The 19,821-nt window shown below is 37.1% G+C and overlaps 3 protein-coding genes and 1 long non-coding RNA gene across 14 annotated transcripts in view; 1 reads left to right on the forward strand and 3 right to left on the reverse strand.

Moving 5' to 3' along the window:
• LOC148937093 (uncharacterized) overlaps positions 1-9,519 on the forward strand; it is a 67,798-nt gene extending 58,279 nt beyond the window's left edge. For all 3 annotated transcript variants that reach the window (XR_016138769.1, XR_016138767.1, XR_016138768.1), the window contains 6 exons: positions 255-654; positions 812-1,495; positions 2,129-3,590; positions 4,553-7,772; positions 7,876-8,018; positions 8,649-9,519. This is a non-coding gene — a long non-coding RNA (uncharacterized LOC148937093). The remainder of the gene's footprint in view (positions 1-254; positions 655-811; positions 1,496-2,128; positions 3,591-4,552; positions 7,773-7,875; positions 8,019-8,648) is intronic.
• LOC105432123 (protein scarlet) lies at positions 81-4,578 on the reverse strand. Of its 7 annotated transcripts, none has more exons than XM_089074745.1 (14): positions 4,442-4,578; positions 3,690-3,809; positions 3,573-3,621; positions 3,427-3,476; positions 3,198-3,337; positions 2,774-2,944; positions 2,471-2,709; positions 2,074-2,266; positions 1,981-2,012; positions 1,766-1,871; positions 1,239-1,466; positions 1,041-1,176; positions 858-963; positions 81-560 (listed from the first exon to the last, which is right to left on the reverse strand). In XM_089074745.1, exons 2-14 carry the CDS (start codon positions 3,766-3,768, stop codon positions 203-205), a joined length of 1,887 nt encoding a protein of 628 aa, XP_088930871.1. In that variant the 5' UTR covers positions 3,769-3,809; positions 4,442-4,578; the 3' UTR covers positions 81-202. The 7 variants fall into 7 exon arrangements, with proteins under 7 accessions (XP_088930871.1, XP_088930872.1, XP_088930868.1 ...); XM_089074746.1 differs by having other exon boundaries at positions 3,690-3,776; positions 4,442-4,562; XM_011646768.2 differs by lacking the exon at positions 4,442-4,578 and having other exon boundaries at positions 203-397; positions 460-560; positions 3,690-4,097.
• LOC105432124 (eye pigment precursor family transporter white) lies at positions 5,722-10,047 on the reverse strand. 3 transcript variants are annotated; one of them, XM_011646769.2, is made up of 10 exons: positions 9,912-10,047; positions 9,285-9,519; positions 8,605-8,915; positions 7,860-8,058; positions 7,622-7,760; positions 7,224-7,560; positions 6,934-7,065; positions 6,432-6,660; positions 6,240-6,345; positions 5,722-6,171 (listed from the first exon to the last, which is right to left on the reverse strand). In XM_011646769.2, the coding sequence occupies exons 1-10, from the start codon at positions 10,005-10,007 to the stop codon at positions 5,898-5,900; spliced, it is 2,058 nt and encodes a 685-aa protein (XP_011645071.2). In that variant the 5' UTR covers positions 10,008-10,047; the 3' UTR covers positions 5,722-5,897. The 3 variants fall into 3 exon arrangements, with proteins under 3 accessions (XP_011645071.2, XP_088930866.1, XP_088930867.1); XM_089074740.1 differs by having other exon boundaries at positions 8,593-8,915; XM_089074741.1 differs by lacking the exon at positions 6,934-7,065 and having other exon boundaries at positions 8,593-8,915.
• Positions 10,048-10,139: 92 nt separating this feature from the next.
• On the reverse strand, positions 10,140-19,187 carry Pi3K92E (phosphatidylinositol 3-kinase 92E). The gene is made up of 11 exons (XM_011646760.3): positions 18,818-19,187; positions 16,975-17,782; positions 15,637-16,095; positions 15,128-15,562; positions 14,606-15,036; positions 14,240-14,527; positions 13,876-14,154; positions 13,452-13,721; positions 13,064-13,378; positions 12,526-12,988; positions 10,140-12,446 (listed from the first exon to the last, which is right to left on the reverse strand). Exons 2-11 carry the CDS (start codon positions 17,137-17,139, stop codon positions 12,315-12,317), a joined length of 3,237 nt encoding a protein of 1,078 aa, XP_011645062.2. The 5' UTR covers positions 17,140-17,782; positions 18,818-19,187; the 3' UTR covers positions 10,140-12,314.
• Positions 19,188-19,821: the final 634 nt, after the last annotated feature.

Raw genomic sequence — 19,821 nt, forward strand, 5'->3', positions numbered from 1 at the left:
TTTTAATTTAATTGAAATTTAATTTTAACTTTTTGACTAAGTGACTTTTCTCACGCTTCAAGTTTTAATGTAATTGAATTAATTTTAATATTATCTTTTTATTTTATTTTTTAAACGTTATATTAAGATGGTATTCCATATTCTAAGTAAATCTGTTACTGATCTGGAAACAGGTTTGCTTATTGGAGATATAGAATACATATTACTCTGACAAGGTTAAAATCCGTTTATTTCGATCTGCATCGCCTCCACAGAAAAACATAAGCCAATAAGTGGAAGACAGCGTAAATGATCGCCATGAGGACGATGTCGGGCCAGAAATTGCTCTCGTCAAAGTCGTACCGATCCAACACCTCGGCGCCTTCGGTGAGACAGGGTAGCTCGGTTGTTTCGCAGGCTGTTCACAGGAAACAGATCCGTTACGCGTCTCATAGAGGAGCGATGCTCGATGAAACTCACTTATATTATGCACGCCTCTCCATTGGATAATAGTGAGAGCTTCCGTAGAGTGCAGCAACCAGGAAACGTACCTCACCCATCGAACGTACACAGGCAGGGAGCTGCCAATCGATAAAGAAAATAAAAATCCACAATTATAATTATAATAAGAAAAAGAAGAGTATCAAGTTGATTTATAAATAAATTTCGATGCAGGTAGAGTGTAATTGTCCAAGAATTGATTATATGTCATATTCGCTAAATTTTATTTAGTCTAATATTTAGCCTAATTAGCAAATTGTTTTAATTTAATAAGTAAAACGACAAGTTTATCAATTTTTATTAATACATAAATAAAAAAAATTAATTTTAGAAATAAATTTTAAGAATCGATGGGAATGGAATACGATAATAAATACCCGAGTTTGATGAAAGGTCCCATGGTTATCATGAGGATGTAATCGAAGGGCACGAGGTAGGCCATCGCCAATGGCACGCTCTGGTAGACGGCTGAGAAGAAACACCCTGAAACGTGAAGGTTCGCTATAAATGGGTGTGCAATCTATCGTCAGAATACAATTCGAATGGACGGAAACGCTTACCGCAGGCAGTAGATACGTTCATCGTGAATATAACTACCAAAATGGTCAGGCCGAGGGCGTCCATCGCAGGACGCAGACCAGCGAGCCAATACATTATCACGGTGAACAGTACTGGTTCCACCAGCAACCCAGGTACCTGAAAATTTTAATCTGTACAACTCGTACATGCATGTAGGTCCATTTAAAGATTTGTCTCACCAGCGATATCATCCGCGCCAAGTAGTAAAGATGAACGGGGTACATGCCCGCTTTATATTCGCGAAGAAGAAGCGACAATTCTTGCGGGATCAACGCCAGGGTCGCGTACATGGGGAAGAACGCGTTCTCGCATACCAGAAGATATATGACACCATCCACTGCTTGAATGCCCAACTGATCGAGGTCGATGGCACCCACGAAACACAGACCAGCGATCGTTGCGATAGTCTGTAACGCGATCCGTCATTAACTTTCACGTAATTAATAATAGATTCGATAACAAATAAGATAAATATATATATATATTATGGAAAAATAAGATGAAAATGAAAAATGAAATAATAATTGCTGTCAAGAAGCGAGGTTATAACTTAAAGGTTGATTCTTGTTATCCATCAAACAGGCGACAAACAAGCTTTTGTCAATAATTTGTCGTGTTTTTTATATTTTATATTTGTATTTAATCTTTAATTGGATCTTAATGTTTCGAAGAAAATACGATCCAAAATACTCTCGTGATTGCTTACTATTTTCTGCAGTATCCTTATAAACTGCACCGAGGGATCTCGCATAACTTGCAAGAATCCGCGATGTATTAACCAATAAAGTCGCAACCAGCAGCGCGATTCTATGCTAAATTAGAAATTACAGTATAAACAATATAATTAAATTATCTTAAATATTTGTCGATATATTTGACAATTCGATTTTCATAGAATTCTTTTACACAGAAGATACTTACAAAACGCATGATTCATGAATATTTTCCTCTATCTGAAAAAATTCCCTTTTATCGTCAATCATTAACAATTGTTTCCGCAATAACTCTACTTACGGGACACTGAACGGCGTTGAATTTCTGTTGCAATACAATATCGATCTCATTGCAGGCTTCGCTCGTGAGAAACGCGTCGCAGATCTTCTGCGCGACTCTTCCGCTACCATCCGCATCGTTAGATCCTGCAATCGCCAGAATCGCCACGAGGAAATCGGCCGGATTATAATTGTCCGGACACTCGTAGCCTTGACTATAAGCAACAATAGCAATGACAATGAGTGTTTCAATTTAAAATATTCTAGAGAACATTTTAAAAAAAAATAAAAATAAAACTAAATAAAACGCAGAAAGAAGATAAAGTTATATCAAACCAGAAAGAAGAAGGTAGTATAAAAGGAATAAGGAAGTAGTATAAAAATTACTCGATGCAATTATTTATTTGCTTTAAACATACCTGGAAAAGAACTTTATCGCTTGTGCAGTGGTGCCAGCGAATGCCACTCTACCGCCGGCCAAGAGGATTATACGATGGAAACTGTCGAAGATAGTGGAACTTGGTTGATGTATGGTGCACAGGACCGTACGGTTCTTCGACGCAAAGGCTGTCAAGTGCGACACGAGGACGCCGGCCGAATGCGCGTCCAGCCCCGTCGTCGGCTCGTCCAAGAACAGTATTTCTGGATCCGTCAATAGCTGAAAGAAAAATCGGCGGATTCGCGCGAAGCGCTGACTAAAATATGCATCGCCAGATACGCACTTCCGTGGCGAAGGCCAGCCTCTTTTTTTCCCCGCCTGACAGAACCTTGCCATCATCGCCGTCGCCGATACGAGCGTCGCGTCTTTCAATCAGACCGACGTCCCTTAGCAAGCGATCGATTTTGAAACGAATGTCCGAGGTGCGGACTCTCCCGTCTAATTTCATTCTAGCCTGATGAAAATTTAAGGATTTAGACACAACGAAAAAAATTAAGAATTAATAATAGAGTTAATAAAATTATAATAGAGATTAGAAATAGAGAATTAATATCTGATAAATGGATAATTATCTTTTATATCTTACGATCAAAAAATATTCATTGGAAAGTAAAAATTTTTTGCTCTCTAAATTCTTAATCTCGTTTGTTACATCCGAATCCTAAAGATGTAGAATAATATTTGAACTCGATGAAGTAAAGTTTTACCATGAACCAGATGTGCTCGATCACCGTTATGGTCCCGATAAACATGTCTTCCTGATGCATAAAGCCGCTGTGATGTTTCATGTACGAGGAGGTGACCAATGCGCCATTCACGTGAACATCACCGTGCGTCACGACACCAGCTTTAAGCGAAAAAAGAAAAGAACAAACTTCGAATATTTTCTTCTTCTACAATTACATTATTATACGACTGTATGAGAATTATATTTACATTCCGTGCGAAATGCTAATGCTGTCATCAGCGAGCTTTTTCCAGCGCCGCTTTGAGAGGACAATGACACATGGAGAGGAAACGGTTTCGATTACAAACAAGATGCCAATTAAGGCGTACAATATAACTGATCGCAGATAACGTACCTGCCACCTAAGATCGCGGTGAGTTCGCCAGGTCGAGCAAAACCGCGGACTAGAAAGGCAACAAATATTATCATCTTTTTATTTTGCATCATGTGCGAGGTATAATATTTTAAATACCATTGTTGATGAGCTGTTTGCTTACGATGCGTTTGCTTTGATCCACTGCGAAAACCGATAAGTTTTCCCAAGAAAGCATCGTACCTGCTGTATGTCATAATGCATCCATAACTTTCCGAACTTGATATGAGAACGTAAAATGAATTTTTTTAACAATTTCCTTTTAGAAAGATGAAATATTTTCATTCGATAATTGCAAAAGTAAATATTCAAACACGATAAACATTATGATAAACGCGATAAAATTAAGTATCTGATTGTTGAACTTGTGTATGTATATGTCTTATTTATTTTTAATAAATCATGGCATTAAAATCATAAAATGCACAGAGATAATTTTTTATCTCTTCACTATGATGTTTTGGAAACATCTCGTGTTTCGATCTAGCGTTATATAATTAATACAACGAAGTATCAAAAAATGCATATGTAAAATAATATTGAAGTTAAAAAAGATTAAGAATATATTAAAAACAATACATTTTAATTTGTCGACTTGTAAATATTCACATTTTTACTGAAATTTTTATAAGAAAAATTAAAATATTATATTATTTTTAAACTACTGGTACAAAAGATTTTTATTTTAAAGGCAGAATTTAGACTATAAAATGTCTTAAAGATATGAAAAGTCTTAAAAGCATTTTTTTAAAGATGATTAAAAGACGTTTTCAAGATGTCGTACATCTTCGATTTTGAATTGATTGTCTAAAGGCATACACAGATTTTATAATTTACAATTTATCATTTACCTGCTTCTCAAATTATATTTGTATTTTTACAACGTGAGATAATTGGTGTATATTCCAATAAAGATGAAACAATCTGCCGACGCACTGATCTTGGAAATTATGTGTTTGTAGAATGCTGAGAAACCGATGAAACGAGACGTGGGCCCAAGATTGACACTAAAAGCACAACTCTCGTAGGAGTCGCGTTTGCTTCTCGTCAACGCAAGTAATTCCACCACTCGACGCACCTGATGCACTTCGCTCGCAGCTCGCTTCCCTTCTTTGCCTTTCTTTGCGACCGAATACCTCGCACGCATGAACGCAACTCAAGCACTAATGTCGAAGAAATTCCATCGATCGCAAAAAGCGTGACACGTGCGAAAAATAAAAAGTCTTGTTTTTTTTTTCCTCAGACACAGGATATTAGAAACTAATTAATAACGCATTAATTATCAAATTTTATTGTATTACTATTACTTGTAAATCGCGAAATCATTACGATTGTCGCAGAGACGACGTTAAATTTATCTGATATCGTGAAATTAAGACGTATAACGATTATGCAGGGTGGTAATCTGACCCTCGCAGATCGATAGTTCATTCGTGGATATGTGAATAAGCGCACGAACATTCACCCCCCAATGTTTTTTCCTGCTTCTGAAGAATAGTCGTTTCCATCGTAGCGAACGTTCGTGACTCAGGGTACAGGGGACTCGTGGTAATCGAGAACCGAAACCTTATATGTGTGTCAAGCGAGACAGGCGAGTTGGCAGTCCGATCTATTTCGCTATTGGAATTGTCGCACGTTGCTTTCTAACGATCGGTATTAAACCAACAACGGCGACAATACCAGCATCCCTTCCTCGTCCTCGTGTTGCCCCGTTTCCAACCGAATAATAATCTCGGCATGATCGTCGATCCACAGATCGATAACAATATCGAGCGGGTAGTATGATTAGATCTTGACGATCTATTTTTTTTTTTTTTTTTTTTTTCGCACAACGTAGTCAAAGATCTCTCGAGATTGTTTCTTACGTTCCTATATCGTAACGTGCGGTCACACGGTATGTATGGCAACCGGTTTGTAATAATATCTAGATGCGAACGAAAGAGTGGTCAACCCCGATACAGGAAACGTCGACACGTAGCTGCAACACGTTGTTCCGACACGAGACACATTTTTTTTCAAGTTCCTCTTACGTGGCCTTTATGCGGTCACCACGTGTCAACATCGATACGAGATTCATGAATTATATTTAATGATCATCACGTTTATTGTTAATAAATCTCCAAACTTGTAATTTATTTCAGAATATTCGTTTTATTTTGAATATTTATATTTTTCTGAGAGAGATATTCAGATCAATATACAAGAACTTTATTAAAATTATTTATTAACTATATACTACTTTTAGATTAGAAGAAATCTTTGTTTCTTGCGGATCATGTTTTCATCATCTATATAAGACGATAGAGGCTACTTCGAACGGCAAGTTTTCGATAGCAGCGCGAGAAAAGCTAGAAAGCGAAACACGACGATAAGTGCGAACAAGCAGAGAATGTCCATCCAAAAGTCCTCCTCTTTGAAGTTGAAAGTTTGGAGAATCGTGTGTCCCGATTTTGGACACGTCACGTTGCTTCTGGTGCAGGCGATGGAATCGACCTCAGACCATTGATTGATCAAAAGCGCCGCGTTGCCATAACGAAACCAGGATAAATACGAAAACCATACAAAATAGGACGGCACGGATCTGCGAAAAATCGAATATTTCAATTAACATTTCGAACATTAGCGTGCAGAATGATTAGAAATACCCACGCTGTATTTAGGAAGAAGCCGCCAAAAAGCAAGAACGGTATTATAATCGGAGGGCCGACGGAGAGAGCCATGGACACATTGTTGCTGATGCAGGATATTAAATAGCCTGCAAGAAAAAATAGAATCTTGTACAATTATTTAAAAAAAAAAAACTAATGTGAATAAAATGTATTCGTGTAAACTCTCGATTACCGAATGAAGTCGACACGTTGGCTACGAGAGCTACTATAGCGGTAGCGACGAAGAAGTGTCTTACATTAGGGTAGAGACCGATCATAGGATAAACAATCGCGGTGAAGATCAACGGTATCGCTAGGAATATCGGCGCTTCCGCTAAAGTCTTGCAGATGAAGTAGACATCGGTGCGATACATGCCGTTTTTGTGCTCGCGCAGAAATATCGGCAATTCAGCGCAAAATACCTGCGCATAATCAAGTACATTTAATGAAAAAATAGAATATCGACGATATTCGACAGGACAAAATCTTTGACTTTTAATAATTTTTTTATTTTGTAATTTGTATGTAAATGCAAGATATAAAATTGCTTATGTGGCCAACTACGTACCATTATTTTTAAATAATTATATTTTGATTTTGTCAGTTATCGCGTCAGATAATTATACGAACTAAAATTATAAAAATGTATGATTCGACCGATTTGATGATTTACACATTGCATCTTAAATTCTCACGTTAATGACCGCGAAGACATTCTGAAAAGTCATATTGGTAAGGAAAAGGAACAGAGCGCCGTTGATGTTCATCACGCCGTCCTGGTCCATTCGTTGATCGAAGTAAATGACGCCGATCAACAGCGAGACCATCTGTGAAATAGAAAACTCGAGTTTCTTCCTTCGTAACTCATCTTTGTATTGTAAAAGGCATAAAGAGAATTAAAATACAAGTCTTTTTATTAAATAAATATTTTTCATTCGAATCTTAATTTTGCAAATGAAATAAAATGGAAGTACGATGAACGTACGATGGTTTGTAGGAAGCGGACTTTTATCAGGATCGGTTCCTTAATTATCGACAGCCAGGATCGCCATAGAACCGCGCGGAATTGTTCGCACCAACTCGCTTTGTAAAGCGATCGGCCAGAGTTCTTGGAGTACTTGAATCGTTTGAGGGTATCCTCGAATTCACCGTGGATGGCTTCAGCTTCCAGAGCGATGTTTACTCCGCGTTCGCTTCTCCGGAAGGCGTCGCACGTCGTGTTGATCGCGTGTCTACAAGTCAACTCGCATCCCGGCACCACGGCCAACACTTGCACGAAGAAGTCCGCGGGGTTGTAATTGCTAGGACAGGTAGCCCCGAGTCTGCGACAAGATGCGAATTTGGCGACTTGGATTAGAAATAAACCCCTTCAACTGAACTTACGTCTTGAAGAAAGCGCAGGCTTGCGCGGCTGTACCCATGAAGGCCACTCTACCCTCGGCCATCAGCAGAATCTTGTCGAACAGAGCGAACAGCTCCGAGGAGGGTTGATGCAAAGTGGCGACGACCGTTTTACCGCGCGCTAAATCGAATCGTTCGTTTATTAATCTTTTAAACATCGAATGTAGAATAGTTTCATTCGTAGTACAAGTCCGAATTTTTTTAACGAGTTCAAACTCACCCGCCAATGCTTTTAGGATGGAGACAACTTGATGAGCCATAAAGGAGTCTAAGCCCGATGTCGGCTCATCGCAGAACATCAATGGAGGATCGGTCAGCACCTCGGAGGCGAAGGACAACCTCTTCATCTCGCCCCCCGAAAGACCCTTCACCCTGCCAGGTATCCCAATCACGGTATTTCGGCATTTTGAAAGGGCGAGCTACTTTTGAGACAGACGCTTTAAATACGTATCCTAATAGCAATACCTAATTTATTGCTTACTATTGATCAATGTTACTAATATAAAGCTGATATTAGCTATAAATTAAATGCAAATGCAAATGTACATAACATGGTGCGCTATTTTCTAAATGCGGACCAATATTGAGAATCAGTTTGTAAAACACGCCTCGATAATTCGTATTTCTCGATATTATTATATGTACGCGGAAGAAAATTAATAGGTTTGAACAATTTAACATGACGTTCTAATCTCCATTTCTCCATTTCTCCATTTCTCAATATAATTAATAATAATCTCAATTTAATTTATTTATCTTTTTTTCATAATTAAGAAAAGATAAATTGAATCAATTAATAGACATTTCAAAACATAGACAAATTAGTTCAAATTAATTAACATTGATAGAAATGGATATGAGATATCTTAATAAAGTCTATGAGATATTTTTTAAATAAGCATGTTAGGAAGGTTTCTTCAGCTTCTATGTCTATGAACCACTGATTTCGATACCATCCAAGCTACCTCGTCGATGACTTCATTAACTCGCTTGATTCTCTGATTTTGAGGTATTTGCCGATCCATCCGTACTGCTGCCTGAAACATCAGGTGCTCCGTCACGGTCAGTGTGCCGACGAACAAATCGTCCTGCTGCACATAAGCCATTCTCGAGGTAAGGATACCCGGCGATATCCTACGTCCATTGGCGGCCATTAGACCGGTCGAGGATACTCCACGTGCCGAACGGAACGTCAACGCATTCAACAGGGTCGTTTTACCCGCACCTGATGCACCCATGATTACGAGCAGCTCACCAGGATAAGCCACCCCGCACACTGAAATGTTAATTTAGTTCGAAATACGAAATAGCGAAGAGTATTAATACTTTCGCAAATAATGAAAGAGAATAAATAAATATTCACGAAGGCTCAGAAGGCAAGCAGAAAAAGAAATGTTATATAGATAGAAAAAAATCATTTTCATTTTTACATAGACTTTCCTATTTTCATAGTTATTTTACATTTTCTCTTTATATAAGCAGAATACTAATATAGTAGAATGAGTTTCCAGTTTACTCAGTTTCCTTCAGTCGCAAGATAATCAAGATAAACAACGGTAAAGTTTAAACTAGAATTATCTGATAGACCTGACGGAAGAGAAAGAAATTCATGAAAAGAGATAATTTTTTTTTTTTTTTACTTTACCATCTTTTAATATATGTTTCTGCGGGACGGATTTTCTGGCCCTAAACGCCAATCGATCCCAAATCCTATCGGTTTTCACACTGTAATACACGTTCACGTCGCTCCAGGTGTATGTGATTTTATTGCTGAAATTTTCATCGTTGAAATTCACGCCCGTCGGTGCGTTTGAGATCGGTCTAAGATCAAAAGAGCTTTCGAAACTTCCACCGGGCAACACATCTCTTTCGTTTCCTTCCTGTAACGGTCATAAACGTAATTGCCGCTTTGATATTATTTTAATTAAAAAATAATTTGCCGCAATTTCATATGTCAATTTTATTTAAAGATCATATTTTATCATCTTCATTAAAGAAAGATAATTAGTACGTCATCGATAAGATAAATAAATTTAATAAAACCAACAAATATTTTCCGTGTGCGTGTTGAGTTTAAGTACACATTATATGTGTGTGTGTGTGTGTGTGTGTGTGTGTATGATATCAAAATATAAAATTAAAATATTTACGTAAAATGAGCTCAAACAAATTTGTGTAAGAGTCTCAATTAAAAAAATTACTTTTATCACCGCTCTATAGAGACAGAACACAACGCAATTACGTTACATGATGTTTTGCTCATTATACTTACAAAGGAAATTGTATGATAAGTGACTCTTTGATTTTTATTGGCAGAAGATACCGGCGTCGTGGATATTAACGGCTCCGTTTCCTCGGTAGCCGTCATTCTCTTATAAGACTTCGCCGCTTCCGACAGACACACTGATTTAAATAGGACAGATCTCTAATCTAATAATAGGCAAAATGCGATAATTATCGCATAACGTCGGCGACAATTCTCCGAAATGATCGATGGAAATTCAGACTTCAAAATCAATTTTATTTACAACAGACACTGTGTGATCGATACAGAATATCTATGCACGTTTTGCACGTAAAATTACATGAGTTCTGATGAGTGTTGCGAGACGATGCGGGGAAAAAAAAAAAAGAAAAAAGTTAACTGGTTACGAGTGATTATCGCCCGAGACAGAGTGCTAATGGAAAATACGCTCGAAGAGATCGCTCGTGGAACGGGCCCGGTTTCTTCTCTCCGGTATCGCGAATGCTTGTACACCTGCGTACAACGTGAAGGGAACGTGCATACATACATGATATATATATGTGTGTGTGTGAGTCGAGATTGGTCAGAGGATAAACGCATACCCCTCTCCATATTCCCGTATTACATATTTGCAGCCCTGTCTACGCTTCGTGGTGGGGCCCGTCGCGAGATCCGCCTATAAAATCAAAAGCGGCACAGTCGAGATAAAACAAAAAAAAAAAAAAAAGAAAAAAAATAATAATAAAAAATAAAAATCAAGAGACTTCGAGATGTATACGTGCATTAGACGTATTATGTGTAATGTTATGCGTATAAAGTTTTCCTTTTCTCGAATGATTTTTTTAAATACGCTAATAAGAGGACGATGATATGGATATGCAGCATTGACGCAGTCCGCAACATTATTTATTTCATCCTAGTGTATTAGAGATCATTATCTTATCTTACATTGTGAGGAGCGCGCATACGGTCGTGTTTTAGAGCCGTTTTAGAGAAGCGTAGCGGTCTATTTACGTAGGACAGCGCTGAAGTATGAATGGCCTATTGATTTAACTATCGCTAGTATGTGAATGATGATAATAATAATAATGATGATGATGATGATGATGATGATGATGATGATGATGATGATGATGATGATGATGATGATAATATATTGCAGTATATTTATCAAAATATATATCTTTCATAGTAGTTTTTTTTTTTTCGTTATTTTCGCGTATGTGTATTTCAAACACGATATCACGCGTGATAATAATTAGGAATTTTTTTTACTAGTCATCAGTACGAAATATATCGTTACTTTTCTGTTGATCGAGATGCAAACTTTCGAACGTAAGAAAGTCACGTAAGAAAAATATCTTCGGTTGGCGGGGCGCACTTACACAAATCGGCAATTAGTTCGCAGTTTCTCGCGCAATCGTGTTTAAGAGAAATACTGATTATTTCGATCAGGATCGTCCAAGGCCGATCGTTTGGTCGTGATGCTTTTACCGGTGCTATTGTGGGCAATTTCGCAAAATAGATATTGCTTTGGATTATCACACTGTCGTTGCCTATGTGACACGGAGCAAACCGTATCACTCATTTACTCACTATCAAAATGATTATCCAAATTCTTTCGCTTTTCCAAATTAAATAACATTATGGCTCATGTCTTTCCGTATCAAATACAAAAAATCTCCATTTCGTTATATGCAAAATCAAAATTAATTTCTTCAGGTTGGCGAGATAGCAATATTCAGTGGTGTTTATTGTTCAAAGTAACAAATCACATGTATATCATCACAGGCTTTCGGCATGTCATCATAAACGATTTTAGAATGACGCCTAATTTAATAGATTTAATCCATCAACAAGATGAACTCTCGAAATAATCTTGGCAGATTAATTTTATATAATTTAAAATATCGAATTAATCGATGAAATTCAGAATGTGTCTTGAATCAAAGTTTTTTAATCAAGGGAAATACACAAAAAATTTTTTGTTTGATATGTACCGTACGTCCGTCATTAAGAAAGTACTATCATATCGAACGTAGGCATCGACTGCTTATGCTGCACAAAATAGAGCTTCAAAACTGTACGAGTCTAATATATTTGAGTCTCGAGAAATCATTCTCTACTAAATCACCTCTGGCTTTCTTTCTCGATAATACGAGCGCAATGTCCACTGATGCTAAAAGCAACGATCATACAGTCTCAAATACTGATTATAGTCGTCGATTTTCAATCCTGACGACAATGACTGTCGAAAAATGACAGCTTTATTTTCGTTCTTCTGAAGCCTCGGACAAGCCAATGTGCTCGCCAAATGTACCGCAGCATCCTGATATTACATTTCGCAACGCGAGGTAATGTTCGATGACGTCAAGACGGTACTTATTAAGTGCGTAGGAGCTCTCACGCGCTGTTGGCGATTGTTGCCGTTCATGTAGTCTTATTGTTCTTAGACATATTATGCGACGCCCAATTCAACGACGTTTTCCACGAGTTACAGAGGGCCTCGTCGAACTTACTTCTAAAGTGTTTTTGTGCCTCGCTTTCGGACATTTCTAGGACCTGTAAACACATTTAAATACATTAATTCATATGTACTCGTTATTTTACTTATATCGTATGTATCCGATAGCCGCCATACCAGGGTATCTCTAAGATAATTCAGATCTTTCTCCGACGAGAGTTCAGGCAACCCAGTAGATATCATCATAGCGAATAGAGACAGTATAAGTCCTCCGTGTTGGCGCAGAATGAGAAAAGCCTGTTCACAATGACTCTGAAATCTTTGAAACTCGGCGGCGTGCCCCTTTTTCGTCTGACCTTTATTTATGACATGTACAAAATCGTTGGTTAGAACGAAGGGTACTCGTTCGCGTCTAAATCCGAATTTCTCCTTAAAATGGCCCAGAATATGACCGAAATCGACATGAAATAATTGTCCAGTCTTTTTAACCATTATATTGTCAGAATGTCTGTCGGCTATCCCAAGAACATATGTCGCCACGCAATAACCTGCGCAACTTAAAGTGAATTCCTCGATCGCTTTATTCAACGCCGATTCCGAGTGATTGTGATCTTTTAGCCAAGCTAACAAGGAACCTCTCCTGTAAGAATAGACAACGATAAGAAATCTCGTCGATGTATGTTCATCAAATTACATCGATAAAGCTTTATTCAACCTGAAGGCCGCTGTTGCGGAAAACGTGCCCTTCTCCTTTTGAATATTCGCGATCGTTTCCGCATTCAGCACCACCTCTATCATCCCGACTCTGCTCTCCGTGGATATGCAACCATATGGATTCATACGTAAATCTAATCCTTCCTTCTTCCAAATCTTATCCATAATACGGAGCATCTGGAGGGTCAACATATCTTGCCTCAAGTCATCTCCGTGCTTAAGAATTAAATAAATATCTTCGGCGAAAGGATCGCTGTTCTCGAAGACTAACCAAAGCGGACGCATCTTACTGTCCATTACCCGGCATTTTTCGACTCTAGCGAGAAAAAAAAAAGGTTGAAGGAGAAGGAAATAAGCTCACATTCAACAAATGAGAACGGTGAGCTCACTTGATGCGATTCCATCTGAAACTAGGATCAAGAGGATTAAGAACGTCGGATATCGCCTCTTGACAGTGCGTTTCCTGAATGAAATCCTGGAAGCCTTGAAGAGCCGCCTTACGGTCTTTCTTCTGCTTCACCTGTTCCGAGACACTCCTCAACTTGTCCAAACATTTCATCTGCTTATCTAACGACCGCATATGCTGTTGGCTTCCTCTGCAATATGCCTCCAGGATGAGACCGAAGCGAACGGATACTGCACCAACCTGCATTTCTGACCTGATACAATTTTCAGAAAATAAACAATGAGTAAATCGTAAATCATAAGAGGAGCGTAGCTCCGTGTAGAAATGTGATGGGATCCCAGATTTAATCGCGATTTTCCGAAGAAATTGTAAAATATAATAGATATTGTATATAAAATGTCACTAACCTGAGATGCCAAAATAAAAAGTGTCCTATTCTTTGATTATTAAGTGCCCGCTTTAAGAGGAACTCTGTCAAAGGACACGCCAAATAATTCTCGTGTTTTAAGGCCTGAGTCAGTTGCAACAAATACAGGCTGAGATCGTCATCGGTAACATCTCTTAAACAGCGAACGGCAAAATTTCTGACATTTTGATCAGCGTAAGCATAATCTAATAATTCTAATGCTTTTTCTACTGGCAACTTCGGCCATTGTTGTATAAGCGCTGTAGCTTCCGCGACTTCTCTATAAAAAAAATAATTAAAAATAAGAATCATAATTTATTTATCTTTTTGATAACTTTATAGCGACATATCAGTTAATTTCTTACCTATGATCGTTCCATTCTACACATTGCAACAACTTCGCTAAAAGTGTTGGGATCTCACGGAGGCAATGATGCCTTAATGCCCACATCGTTTTCTTTTCTTGTTCGTGTAATTCGTGTAGTGGATCCCTGTCGGCTAGCAATCTTAATTGTTCTAATTGTTGACTAACATCAGATTCTTGATTTAATTCATCTTTAGCTAAGCGTTCATTAGATTGTTCTCGCAAAGTTTGGGCATATTCAACCATTTTCTCCGGCGTAGGATAAAGAACACATTGATCCTTTCCGTAGCTAAAAATAAAATAATAAACCAAATGTAACGCACAATTACTATTTTTTTATATTGTAAATTTAAAAATAGATAATTACTTTGGAAATGTTAACATGAGAGCAGCTGCTCTATCTATATGTGGATTAGAAACTACTGTCCCGAGGGGATGAAGTAAATCATCATTCTGTATATCCTCCGCATAAGTCCATGTATATAATGTCATAGCACCCGTTTTTAATTGCGACTTGAAATCATATATCGTCGTATTCGCCCAACATAAAGGATTTATAAAAAACTCCTGCTTGGAATCCCTTACCAATTTCCGGCTCTTTAAACCTTTCGCAGTTTTACTAATTTCGTATAACACAAAGCATAACCGTGCCATTCGCGGTATATCTCTGACTTTAATGTCGAATTTCAGAGTTTCTTCCCATTCGCAACTACCGTCAGAACTTACAATAGTTTCTTTGGTTTTTTGACTTTCACAGAGGGATTTTCCACCGTGAAAAAGGCCAGCTTGTAATCCAATCTACATAAAAAAGAGAAAATTACAGTTTTTTTTACAAACTTTTTTTTAAATTTCAATCTTATTTAAAAAGAAATATCAGGCTAAAATATACCTCTACGGTGCGATGCGCAGCATCGCAGTTAAGTCGAGAAATTCCATTTACGGTAAAAACAAAAGGCTCCTCGATTTTCCACGCCGAGATATGCTTGCCCTTTTTACGTAATGTCAACGTGGAGGACGACGGTTTCGTACGTTGCAACGTATCCACGTCCGGATTGTCGAAGGCGTAATCTTGGTCCATGGGTACGCTCTGCTTGCTAAGCGTAACCAACATCGGCACAACGTCTTTCGCTAGGCAATCTTGAATATAGCTAAATTGTATAAGCGGAATATTATCGCCGATTAAATATTCTTCCTGTCCGCAAATTTTAAGCGTAAAATCGTTTGGCTGTTCGCGAATCTTGAGAGTATTTGCCCTTTTGTTCAGGATTGTCTCGAGTAATTCGGGAGGCGTAGTGGTATGTGCTATTTGAAAAGTAAACGATATCTGAAACAAATTGGCAATTTTCGTGAGATTCCTTTAGTGGATATTACTTACGGTAGAAAATACTTTCACCTTACCTCTGACTTTTCGAATGTAGTAACTAAAACAATATTTCCGTCTTTTAAACGGGTCTCAATATTCTTAGGTATGGTAGGTGTTGGCGCTATCCTCGAGGGGAACTGATAATGCACTTTTTCCGCCCAGCATTTTTTCTGTCTACTTAACGCCACATCGTCCCCCAGGACTCGCATTTTCCATCTGAAGTCGTTGACCTCGGAATTTTTCAAGGCAGCAAACTCGTGCAAGCCTTTTCCGATTAAAAGACCAATTTTTGAATCTAAATTCCTATCACTTTTTATACCTTCGCGTTCTATAACTTTTAATATCGAACAAAAGGGCTTTATATCACAGAGACGTCTCGTTTCATCTCGTAACTCCTCTATCTCTGCGTTTGAATTGATACAGGAAAATACATATGACGGCGCATCTTTCAATGTTCCGTGAAGAGGATATTTACTAGCCTCATCCCACAGATCCTGTTAAATATCATTAGGTTTATATTTTTGTATGATTACATAACAATTCTTTAACCATACAATTTAAGATTTATTTCATAAATACTAGCATACATGAATATACATTTTGCTCTTCCAACATATTACATATATATATGCATTTAAACGGTGCAAATTTAAATAAATATAAAATAAATATATTCTAATATTCATGTTTTTAATAACATGTGTTTGAGATGCATTTATCAAGCCTGCCAATATTCTGTAACTCTTAATAGTATTATTATTGTATATGTAACAAAATAGAAGAGTTTTGATATAACAATAATGATGCTGTCATGTACATTAAGAGTGCTAAAGCCTGCTCTTTGTCGCAGGTAGAACTTTCTATTTCAATTTCACTAAAGTTTAAATATTTATTTCAGGTATAAATATACCCTAACTCAGTTACAAAAAACAGACCTATAGAATATACCCATTGTTTCTTATTGTCATGCTGAGATATATTCAGATTTTTTTCCATATATTCCCATATATCATTTTATTCTTATTTCACTAATCATTCAGTGAATAAAGATAAATGATACATAGAGATACTCAGGTAGAAAATCCAAATATCCCTTGAATGGCATTAAGACCTTTTTACTTTCATCAAACTTATCAATATATCCATTCATTTTAAGTCAAAAAAATATATACTATTTCAGTCATAAAAAACAGATTTATTATAAGGTAATATATTTTGTTTTTTGCTCTACAACCAAGATACAAATACAATTTTTTACATCTAGATCACACATCTCTACCATTTGGCGAATCATCAATGCAAATGTATATTCGAGTGGTACAATTAAAGAAAAAGAATTTTCCTCCTGCATATTGCATATGCAAAATATTTACCTCCTTGATCTGATCTAAGGTAATATTGCGATTGATCTCAAACGGTATGACCACACCGTTTGGCATCAGGCACGTGAGTTCCACCACCGTGGGTTCCTGGACATCTCCGGGCCTCTCCGCCCAAAAGTTATATTTATATGCATTCGGTATGTTACCATGCACCATGATGAATAACAAAATCGGTACTCCGTCAGAGGCACAAGCAACGCGCACGTAGGGCGTACGAGCACCACGTACGTCAAGATTCTGTCACATCACAGGGGGAAACGGAGGCGTTATCAAAAATACCTCCTGAACCGTTCATGTCGTTTGACGAACACGCGGTTCATCCTTCCCATTTGCGGAAGCGGGACAGGTCGACGGGGTGTCGTAACGTCAGGGAACTCTCTCGATGGGTATGTCGCTGTTTACTGTAAATTACACGGCCGCGAGATCTTCCAAACTCTCGCGCAGCATCACATCGCGGTGATCTCGCTGAAGTCACATTTGCGATATAACGCGGAAACACATCTCAACTGGTGAGTCCTTCAGACAGGACCGATATCTCGTGCGCTTACGTACTAAAATACAAATAACCATTATCGTCCACACGTAATAACAATGCACAGTTCCGCCATTATTTATCTCGATTCAACCAGTGACGACCGCAGGCGACTTGAGCACAGTCACAGTATATACAGTAGTGCAACTCTCTGTCGGCATCTTTGATATCAGTGTTGGCCAAGATAGAATGCGCATGCGTGAAATAAGTAAGTTAGTATCGCCACCTGAACTTTCTTCCTCGTTTTAGGGTTGGTTTAAGCGGCGTCTACAATGAGATTTTAAGACGTAAGATTTTAAGACTTAAAAAATTGACCAATCATAATCGATTTATAGAAGAATAATTATGCAGGTAATTGGTCAATTCCATTACTTTCGAAATATATCAATCTTTAATATATAAATGTAATATGAATATTTTAATATATAAAATATTTCTTAAAATATTTTAAAATTCACTTCTCTTTTACAAAATAAATTGTTTGCAATTTTAATATATAATAGTTAATATATTTATAATTATTTAAATTTTTAGTTTTCATGTGAATTTAAAAATACATATATCTGAATATATATTTTCAGGTATGTACTTCCTCCATTTTCCTGGCAACATCATTTCAATACAAGAAGCGAGAAAAAACCATGTGACATCTTATCCTCCTTACAAGAAGTAAATAAAAAAATTAAAAAGAGAACTTCAGCTCAAGAGTAAAGAAGGTGCCAGAGAGAAAAAAGTTAATGAGAAACTCAAAGAAGATAATGAAACATTAAAAAGAGAACTTCAGCTCAAGAGTAAAGAAGGTGCCAGAGAGAAAAAAGTTAATGAGAAGCTCAAAGAAGATAATGAAACATTAAAAAGAGAACTTCAGCTCAAGAGTAAAGAAGTTGTCAGAGAGAAAAAAGAGATTCTCTTCTCTTCTCTTAATGAGAAGGTCAAAAAGAAATATAAGTGTGCATTGGAAAAAAAGCTTGTCACGAAAGCATATGCCAAGTAAAAGAAAATTATGGACCTGCTCGTAGATGAATATGAGAGTGCGTTGACAAAAGAAAAAGATATGAACATTACGCTGTCTAAGCAGATTGAAAATACCAAACTTTTTGGAACTCTGGATTTATTTCTAGACAACAAATCCAATTGTTATATTAGAATTACTGATTCAAGGTTTTCCAATTCAGGGTACAGAACGGAATCCGAATTTGAAAATTTTATATAAAACAAAACATTTCCTCGGCAAGCAGAATCTTGGTTGCTAAAGTCTTTAATATGATATAAATTCAATTAATTATATTACCAACTACGTACCGCTTTGGTTTAGCAGACTTTCAATGTAGTGGTTCTATAATAATTCGATGATCAATATTATTGATATCGATTAAAATCCCTTTTATTATTCCCCCCACCGGAAATATATATTGCGAAAAATATCACCTCAGCCAAGGATCAAACCTGGATCGCCTACTTTCTGAGCTTGTTACGAAGGATTTGTACATTTTTAGTATTGACTCATCTTTTTAGTAAGGCAAGAGACCAACATGATATTTGGCGTGTATATAATTTTACGTCTCGCAATAATAATTGTTGCGGTTCCTTTGTTTTATATTATCAAATTTAAATTTCGTGTGCATTTGACTGCACAGCATGCATGTGTAATCACTAAGCATGCAAACGTGATCACTGCGCATACTTAGTTCGCTGTATTATGTCGGTATGACAGATTTCTTAATCAAAAAAGTGATCAATTTTAACGCTTAATATTTCGGTTCGCGAGGTAGACCGCCACGTTTTTTGCCAGATTTCTTTATTTTAAGTGAAATCGATTGAGCCTAATTTTATCAAAATCGGAGGTGAAGACCGTATTCTAAATAATTACCAATCAATCTTAAGTTTAATGAATTTTGTGTAGATAAGACATAAAAAAATTGATCAATCGCGATCGATTTTTTTTTATAAGAAGTAAGGAGAATAGATAATTCTGGATCAATTTAATTTCAACTTGTCCTGGTTTACAATAGGTGTCCTGGTTTACAATAGATTTAAGCTTTAAGCCATAAGAAATTGACCAATCATAGTCGATTAGTCTTCTATTCTTCGACTATTATTCGTCTATTTCTTATGGCTTAAGGCTTAAATCATCTATTTTAAACCGGGACTTACAATTATAACTAAAATTTTTCATATGCAATGGCTTTAAGTATTTTTGCGTTAATTGAACTCTATTTTAAATTTATATTTCTATTAAAAGCTAGGTTCATTTAGCGTTACAAAAGCTTCGAAGCGTTTGATTAACCAATCAAAACAAAGAATTC

The sequence above is a fragment of the Pogonomyrmex barbatus genome, unplaced genomic scaffold (assembly GCF_055798465.1).
Source record: "Pogonomyrmex barbatus isolate J1 unplaced genomic scaffold, ASM5579846v1 scaffold17, whole genome shotgun sequence".
NCBI lineage: Eukaryota > Metazoa > Arthropoda > Insecta > Hymenoptera > Formicidae > Pogonomyrmex > Pogonomyrmex barbatus.

What these genes read in the sequence shown, in the direction of transcription:
- LOC105432124 (XM_089074740.1), bottom strand. Translation starts at nt 10,007, where the DNA reads ATGACGGCTACCGAGGAAACGGAGCCGTTAATATCCACGACGCCGGTA. An exon ending in CTTATCATACAATTTCCTTT is followed by an intron (nt 9,520 to 9,911) that starts GTAAGTATAATG and finishes TGACCGTTACAG; the next exon opens with GAAGGAAACGAAAGAGATGT. An exon ending in TCCGCTTCCTACAAACCATC is followed by an intron (nt 7,066 to 7,223) that starts GTACGTTCATCG and finishes TCTATTTCACAG; the next exon opens with ATGGTCTCGCTGTTGATCGG.
- Pi3K92E (XM_011646760.3), bottom strand. Translation starts at nt 17,139, where the DNA reads ATGGTGCATGGTAACATACCGAATGCATATAAATATAACTTTTGGGCG. An exon ending in GTAGAATGGAACGATCATAG is followed by an intron (nt 14,155 to 14,239) that starts GTAAGAAATTAA and finishes TTTTTTTTATAG; the next exon opens with AGAAGTCGCGGAAGCTACAG. An exon ending in TTCAGATGGAATCGCATCAA is followed by an intron (nt 13,379 to 13,451) that starts GTGAGCTCACCG and finishes TTTTCTCGCTAG; the next exon opens with AGTCGAAAAATGCCGGGTAA.
- LOC105432123 (XM_089074742.1), bottom strand. Translation starts at nt 3,787, where the DNA reads ATGACATACAGCAGGTACGATGCTTTCTTGGGAAAACTTATCGGTTTT. An exon ending in ATTAGCATTTCGCACGGAAT is followed by an intron (nt 3,338 to 3,426) that starts GTAAATATAATT and finishes TTTCGCTTAAAG; the next exon opens with CTGGTGTCGTGACGCACGGT. An exon ending in TAAGGATACTGCAGAAAATA is followed by an intron (nt 1,467 to 1,765) that starts GTAAGCAATCAC and finishes ATCGCGTTACAG; the next exon opens with ACTATCGCAACGATCGCTGG.